Source organism: Camelina sativa, chromosome 8 (assembly GCF_000633955.1).
Source record: "Camelina sativa cultivar DH55 chromosome 8, Cs, whole genome shotgun sequence".
Classification (NCBI taxonomy): domain Eukaryota; kingdom Viridiplantae; phylum Streptophyta; class Magnoliopsida; order Brassicales; family Brassicaceae; genus Camelina; species Camelina sativa.
The window spans coordinates 5621162-5628923 of NC_025692.1; the positions used below are offsets into that span (position 1 = coordinate 5621162).

Sequence of the window (7762 nt, forward strand, 5' to 3'; positions counted from 1 at the left end):
AGTTCTCGGTCCTGAAGTGTCATACCTCAGTGTTATAGGAGCATTAATGTTCTTGGCTAGCCACACTAGACCAGACATAAGTTTTGTCGTGAACCTCCTAGCAAGATTTAGTTCTTGTCCGACCCAAAGGCACTGGAACGGTATTAAACATATACTGCGTTACCTACAAGGAACGACAGATTTGGTTTTGTTTTACATTAACTATAACAAAGAAGGTTTAGTTGGTTTTGCTGATGCAGATTACTTATCGAATCCACACAACTCAAGGTCTCAAACCGGCTATGTATTTACACACGGTGGTACAGCGATCTCGTGGCGCTCTATGAAGCAAAGTATTGTGGCTACTTCGTCTAATCATGCGGAGATCCTAGCAATTCATGAAGCCAGCCGTGAGTGTGTTTGGTTGAGGTCAATGACTCAACATATCAGGACAGATTGTGGCATGATCGACGATAAGAAAGCAACGGTTATATACGAAGACAATACGCCTTGCATCGCACAGCTCAAGGAAGGCTACATCAAGGGAGATCGGACGAAGCATATTTTACCCAAGTTCTTCTTCACACATGAACTACAAAAGGTCGGAGAAGTTCAAGTGGTACAAGTTCAATCCTGCGACAACTCAGCCGATCTCTTCACCAAGTCATTATCGACATCAACATTCAAGAAGCTCACGCACCAGATTGGGATGCGGAGACTTAAGGACTTCTAGGGATGCTTGGAACAGGGGGAGTAATGCGTGATGTACTCTTTTTCCTTTACCATGGTTTTGTCCCAATGAGTTTTTCTGGTAAGGTTTTATTGAGGCAGCGCCCCCAAGCGCATTACAGAGATCCTTCTAAGCATTTGTACGGTTATGTCTTAAGCATTTGTAAAACACGGATGGTAGATTTTCATAACCGGCCTATACAAGATCTATGTACGTCCAAGCCCATAAGGCCCATAGGCCACCTCCTTTGTACTAAGTCGGTTTAGTGTTTTCTAAAGTGATAAAGCTTGTCATTTACTATATATATGATTATCCAACCTAATAAATAAGAATAAGAAGAGAAAACTGTTTTATGTATTAAAAGTTGTTTTGTATTTTTATCACTGTCGTGGACATTAAATAACTCGACACGCTAATGGGCCCAAACTTGGTTGGCGTAATTGTTTCTCAGACGCAATCCCAAAATAGTCAAATACAGATCAAAGTTGCATCAAGAATCTGAAACCAAATCTAAACCATCATCCATTCTGTCTGCAGTTCAAACGACTCCCTCATGCGCATTCGGCTCAGAGAATCTCTTCAAGCTCAGTTCTCTGCAAACTGTCTCAACCCCGACACAGATATATTATGCTTTATGCTATTAAAAGTGAACCATCCAAAATACATTAAGAAATAAAACAAACATAAAACTCTATTAAATCCATAAGTTCTTTCACTACAATGAACCTTGTCGCTTTTACTACAATCTTATTAACCCCCGGGAAAATCTTATCACCAACAAGATGAACCAGATCATCCATCATAGAGGTAAAGTAAAACCGAGACAAGTAAAAGTTTTTTTTAAAAAAAAAAAGCTTACCATGACTTTATATGAACTCCCCCCCCTGAAAGCGAATCTCCTAAACTCTCATACCAAAAGTGAAGAGGGAAACAAGACTACGCCTACTAAGACAAGCACATATTGACATATACATCATCGAGCTGCAGAGATATATCACTAACGCCTGTGCATATTAAGAGACTTACGTTATTCCAAAGGGACAATGGTACACATCAACTTTGCATGTTCACTCTGTCTATCACCATGGGTTCTTGTCAGCTTGCTTCCTTGGTCCAGGTGTCATATGGTTCATTGATCTCCAACAGAATCATTCTCAGATGCATCTTCAAGCTTCTCAATCGCCATTTCATTATCCTTACTCTGATCCATACCCTGATTGGCTTCCTCACATTGTTCCCCTGAAACTTCCCGAAAATCTGTCTCAGCTTTTTCCTTACCTTCAGGTTCATTTTCCCCAGAGCTTCCCACATCAATCTTATGTTTGCTATCTTTAGCTTCACCCACATTGCTCTTACTGTTGTTGTTGATTTCTTTCACAGTAGCCTCACCATCCCTAGCCGCAACATCCTGCATACAAACATCTTCTGAAGCTGCATGGTTACCCTTTGTTTCACCGCTAGTACGTGCATCAGAACCTCCTGTATCATCACCGTCACTTTCAGATTCATTCTCCACAACCTCCTCGTTAGCATCTTCAGCAACCATATCCCGCCTCTCGAGATACTGTAACCTTCTCCTCATGTCACCTAACTCCCTTTCCATCAAGAACAACCTTTCCTTCAAAGTTAAGTTCTCTTCCTCCAGTTGAGCAATATGGCTATCCTGATCATCCACTCGGTTTTCCAAAACATTGTTATACTCAGACCCACCATAGTTGGGGTAAATCATCTCAAACCGACTCAAATCATGGTCTAGTCTCCTCTCAACCTCAACATGCTCCTCCACATCACTCTCACTCGATCCACCTTCATCTTCATCATCCTCATCATAAGGTTCCAACTCATTTCCATCAGCTCGCAGCCTAATCAACCCTTTCATAGAGCCATAACCATCAACCCCCCACTCCTCCTTAGCCATATCACCCAACACCTCCCTGGACGGAGAAAACATCGGAGTCGGCAACACAGCAGGTGTCACAGGGCATGGAGACACCAACTCAGCAATCCCACCAGATTTCTTAGCCCTGATAATAAACGAAGTCGTGTTCCTAGGAGCATAAGGAACATATCTATTTCCATACTTCTTCTTGGGATAAAACTTCCTGGTCTTCAACCTGTTCTGAGACTGCAACTCGTTCAAAGTCGGCGGCTTGTAACCACCTCCACCAACAGGACCAGCCTGAATACTACCAGAACCAGGTATGATCTGCTGAGGGTTATACATAGGGATCCCAGAGTTATGCATCCTCCTAATCGGCTGCTGCTGCTCCATCATTGGCCTCTTGTCACCACCACCTGAAATCTTCTTCCCTTTCCAATTGTTCCGCATCATTTTCGAATGCTTCGAGCCAAAGTTATTAAGAGGAAGGCTCTGCTGGTACTCGGAGCTCAAGCTAGGGTTAAGGTTAAAGTTGCGTGGATTCATCATCATAGCCTGGTTGTTGTTCATCATAACCTGTGTCTGCTGCTGCTGGTTCATACTCAAAATCGGATGAGACTGGCCTAACATAGGAGTCTGGTTCATAATCCGCGGCTGAGACGGCGGCGGCGGATTCATCCTCTGTTGAGGCGGAGGCTGACCAATCATCTGCTGTGGTGGTGGCGGATTCATCAGCTTAGATTGATCGTTCATCTAACACAACACAAACACTAAACCAAAAAAATCGAATCGTATCGAACAAAAACCAAAAACCCTAATTTCGCAGAATCGAGGCAAATCAGCAGATAGATCAATCAGTAAAGAGATCAAATCCGAGTGCAACCACAAAACCACAGATCAAAAGTACAAACCACAAAAATCAAACTGAAGAAAATTGAGATTTTTTCGTAAATTTTGATTGTTTGTTTTGTTGTTTGTTCAGTTTTATGATTTGGGAGTTTTTAAGTATCTTTTTGTAATTTTGGATCTGGAAACTTTTTTTTTTTGGTTTGTCTTTGTTTGACAGCAAAAGAAAAAAAAAAAATATATATATATATATATATATATAAAAGCAAAGAGAACCTCTCCTCTGTGTGTACGAACGGCTCAAGAGACGATGAGATTCTTTAAATAGAGGCGAATGAAAAAGATGCTTTGTCCTTAATCAACGACTCAGATCACACCCGTTTAACCGACGGCTACGATTTCTTTATTTTTTTTAAAGGTTGAGTCGGTTACGGGTTTCTTTGATATTTATTTTTATTATTAGTTGGGAAGTAATTTGTAAATTAAAAACCTAATCACTTGAAAATTTGGCAAAATAAAAATTCCACTTTTTTAATATATATTTTCTGGTAAGTAAATCTAAAACCTAAACTTTGTATGAAATTTTCATCTTTAAGGTTCTATAGTTTAGGTAATTATATATTTTCTTATTTAAAAGTGCTGGTAATTTTGACTTAACAAAAAGATAATAATAATAATGATGGTTTTTTTTGTTATTAATTAATATTTTAAAGAAGGTAGAATAGAATAGGAGAAGTGGACCATTTCCATTCCAAAAATTGGGCTCTCGAGTACAGCAAATACATTATCCCCAAAAATTAGACTATTTTTTTTAACAAACCTTCCATTCAATGGAAAATCTAATCAAAGTCGTTTCTAATCCATACGCGTTCGTGTTCTTGTCCTTGTTAAATATCCTTGGTTATGTTAACTTTCTTCTTCATTCTCTTTCCTCCCCTATATGTTCAAGTTATGTTATTTCTATGCCTATTATTAGGTACGTAAAACAAACGAGTTCGGTCATATGCGTATGCTGCTACGTTTTGAGCTACGTATCCTTGTCCAGAGACGTAACGAGTGCAATGAATCTAGTCAAATATTAAACCATATTTGACTTGTGATGGGAAAAAAAAATAATAATAATACTTCACCTAGAAACTCAGTCTGCCTTGACGATCGAGGAGGGAGATAGTCTATTTTCTACTATTTTAAAACCTTGAGATACGTTAAACGAGTTACATCATATATCATGTTTCATATACTTTAGTTTAGGCTTTGTAAATTGTTGTCCAAGATTGCATAAAAGAGTTATTGTAGTTCAAGTTCGACCAACAAGTGCAACAGGGGATTAGGGAAACCCCACTCCTGATGTTTACAGACAAAAGCAATCTCTGCCAAGGACTGATGTCTGACAGTCTAATAATTTTTTTATGGCTTCTAAGCTTCTCAAAAATGTTGCAATCCTGGTGAAAGTTTCAATTTGGAAGCTCCATCTCCTCGAGTTCCACACTGTTCACATCGCATTGGATACAAAAGTGGCAAAATTCTTCTAATATGTGATTCATCTAACTCATCCTTTAGCAAGGATGGGTAGATCGTCCGCAACATAAATCCATCAACTCATCGTTTCCAACTTAAAATTGCCCATTCTCTGAAATTCTATTATGCATGTGTTGGAACATTCATTGTATATTAACGAATGAATATGGTGATCTATGAGAATACACGTCAGCAAAAGTTAAAAACCGTGAGAATAATAAGTTTTCTATTGGCTCTAGCGTATGCGCCGGGAAAGTCATTTGGATTGTAACAGACTAAAAAAATCTCTCAAAACTACCATTTACTTAAAAGCCGACACGCTCAATAACATCCATCTATCCCTAGAGAAACAAAGACAAAGACTGATAGTGATTGGGGGTTGTGTATCATAAACAAATACTGAACACCATGTATGACAACTTTCAGCTACGGCCTATAACACGGAATGAGTATACCGAGTTTCCAACATGTTTGTAACCTGAGTCAAGTAGGCTTCCCCCTAGGAAACGCAGGAAAGCATATCCGGCACCATGGTGTGTGCTTCAGGGAAAGAAATGCTTATGTACCCTTCCTGAAATTATATATATGACTCACATATCAGAATGTTACTTATTTTCTTGTCACATTTGCAGAAATCTAGCAAACACATGATAATGACAACAATGAGGAAGAAGAAAGGAGCACATACTTTCTCTTCCTACGATCAATACCAGCAGCCCCCATATTCCTGGTGTCATTCTTAGAAAGCATATTATTGTACTGCATGGGAGAAAGGGCTGGAGAGAGAGCAGCAGTTGCTGATGGTGCAGGTGGCAAAGAAGTTGAAGGTGCAGGTGGTGGTGGTGGAGCTATAGGCTCTGGAAGAGGCCGAGGTAGAATGTGCTTCAGCCTGTTGTTTCTGTAGTTCTTCCAATAGTAAAACTGTTGCCTATGTGCCAATTCCTGGAAGCCGGATTTAAAAAGAAGACAGGGTTCAAAACTTTGGAAACATTCTTAAACAATATAATACTTACCAAAAATTCTGACAAGGACATAGAGTATGAAAATACTTTATTTATCTCATGAATCAATGGAAATAACACAGAAACACAGAAAAAAACTAGCAGAACAGTATGGTTAGTATTAAAGATCCTAAACACCCCAAAACCTATGGTTGGTATTAAAGACTCTACACATTTGAAGCACTCCCTATTAACAGTACACTGCTCACTAACATGCAGGTGTGGCAAGTTTGGTTGATGATTCTTATTTCTTATCATATTTCTGTTACCTTGTTTGCAGGATGGGCCATAGCAGTCCTGAAGTTGGGGTTTTGAAGAAGTTCGAGGAAATATAGGCAATGTGGGTACCTGTACCAGGACATAAACACAAGAACACAAGGAAACGGATAAAAAAAAGCAGAGCGATAAGACATATTCCAAACCTTCATAAGACTACCAAAAATTCCATCAGATAATTCCAACTCACATTATGAACTTGATGTACTCTGGTCGCTGCCAATATTGAAGATAGTTCAAGTATTCAATAAATGCTTCATCTTCAAAATACCGATTCTGTGCCAGGTCTGCGAAACAGAACCCCGAAGTATATGTGCAAAATTGAGAAACAAAGAAAGAGCATTGTTAAGGAGAAGGTGGCAAGTGAAACCATGTTTTATCCAGTCAAGAACCCTTTGAATCTCAATTCCGAACCCTTGAAAAAGCACAAAGCCTAAGCCCTAAAACGCATCCACTTAAACTATAGAAGGGGAAAGAAGAAGAGAAACTAACAGTGGATGTAAGTAGGATTGGCGAGACATTGAATGAATTCAAGTTCCAGTAAGAATCGTTGTCTTCCACCGTCGGGATCCTTGTAAACGTTCTTTGGTCTGTAGAGATGCGAATTAAACAACTAAAGAGCAGATTGAAATATATGAAAGTAAGTGTACAGAAGAGGAAGAAGATGCACCCACGGGGATGGAATCTCTGATGTATCATCATCAATCTCCTCTGGCGAAGCCATGAACCTGAATCAACCAATTTGACGAGTTCAATGATGCATATACCAAAAACGAGAATCGAATTTTGGATTTCTCAAGCGGAATCAGAAAAAGCTTCGCACACCCACCTTAGATCGACTGAGAAAACAGACGGAGACGGAGGAGGACTATCTATGGTGGTTCTGATTTCTGATCTGAATTTAAGTTTGGGTTATAAACCAAAGTCCTTAACCGGTTCTGAAAAAAANAACAAAGACAAAGACTGATAGTGATTGGGGGTTGTGTATCATAAACAAATACTGAACACCATGTATGACAACTTTCAGCTACGGCCTATAACACGGAATGAGTATACCGAGTTTCCAACATGTTTGTAACCTGAGTCAAGTAGGCTTCCCCCTAGGAAACGCAGGAAAGCATATCCGGCACCATGGTGTGTGCTTCAGGGAAAGAAATGCTTATGTACCCTTCCTGAAATTATATATATGACTCACATATCAGAATGTTACTTATTTTCTTGTCACATTTGCAGAAATCTAGCAAACACATGATAATGACAACAATGAGGAAGAAGAAAGGAGCACATACTTTCTCTTCCTACGATCAATACCAGCAGCCCCCATATTCCTGGTGTCATTCTTAGAAAGCATATTATTGTACTGCATGGGAGAAAGGGCTGGAGAGAGAGCAGCAGTTGCTGATGGTGCAGGTGGCAAAGAAGTTGAAGGTGCAGGTGGTGGTGGTGGAGCTATAGGCTCTGGAAGAGGCCGAGGTAGAATGTGCTTCAGCCTGTTGTTTCTGTAGTTCTTCCAATAGTAAAACTGTTGCCTAT

At 39.6% G+C, this 7762-nt stretch overlaps 3 protein-coding genes across 5 annotated transcripts in view; all 3 read right to left on the minus strand.

The window, feature by feature from the left end:
* Positions 1044-3617, minus strand: LOC104706326. 3 transcript variants are annotated; one of them, XM_010422509.2, is made up of 2 exons: positions 1736-3617; positions 1044-1309 (listed from the first exon to the last, which is right to left on the minus strand). In XM_010422509.2, exon 1 carries the CDS (start codon positions 3339-3341, stop codon positions 1839-1841), a length of 1503 nt encoding a protein of 500 aa, XP_010420811.1. In that variant the 5' UTR covers positions 3342-3617; the 3' UTR covers positions 1044-1309; positions 1736-1838. The 3 variants fall into 3 exon arrangements, with proteins under 3 accessions (XP_010420811.1, XP_010420809.1, XP_010420810.1); XM_010422507.2 differs by having other exon boundaries at positions 1569-3617; XM_010422508.2 differs by lacking the exon at positions 1044-1309 and adding an exon at positions 1350-1654.
* LOC109124863 (mediator of RNA polymerase II transcription subunit 31) lies at positions 5157-7142 on the minus strand. The gene is made up of 7 exons (XM_010422512.2): positions 7059-7142; positions 6904-6957; positions 6722-6819; positions 6420-6516; positions 6223-6301; positions 5641-5894; positions 5157-5523 (listed from the first exon to the last, which is right to left on the minus strand). Exons 2-7 carry the CDS (start codon positions 6951-6953, stop codon positions 5511-5513), a joined length of 591 nt encoding a protein of 196 aa, XP_010420814.1. The 5' UTR covers positions 6954-6957; positions 7059-7142; the 3' UTR covers positions 5157-5510.
* Positions 7182-7762, minus strand: part of LOC104706328 (mediator of RNA polymerase II transcription subunit 31) — a gene marked incomplete at its 3' end in the record, with an annotated part of 2953 nt that continues 2372 nt past the window's right edge. Inside the window, 2 exon segments of the mRNA XM_019228353.1 lie at positions 7182-7401; positions 7519-7762. Of these exon segments, the coding sequence (XP_019083898.1) occupies positions 7389-7401; positions 7519-7762 (257 nt within the window).

Excerpts from the sequence above, each read along its gene's own strand:
- LOC104706326 (XM_010422509.2), bottom strand. The coding sequence starts at position 3,341 with ATGAACGATCAATCTAAGCTGATGAATCCGCCACCACCACAGCAGATG.
- LOC109124863 (XM_010422512.2), bottom strand. The coding sequence starts at position 6,953 with ATGGCTTCGCCAGAGGAGATTGATGATGATACATCAGAGATTCCATCC. Across the intron at positions 6,302-6,419 it reads GAGTACATCAAGTTCATAAT|GTACCCACATTGCCTATATT; the intron begins GTGAGTTGGAAT and ends GTCCTGGTACAG. Across the intron at positions 5,895-6,222 it reads TGGCCCATCCTGCAAACAAG|GAATTGGCACATAGGCAACA; the intron begins GTAACAGAAATA and ends TCCGGCTTCCAG.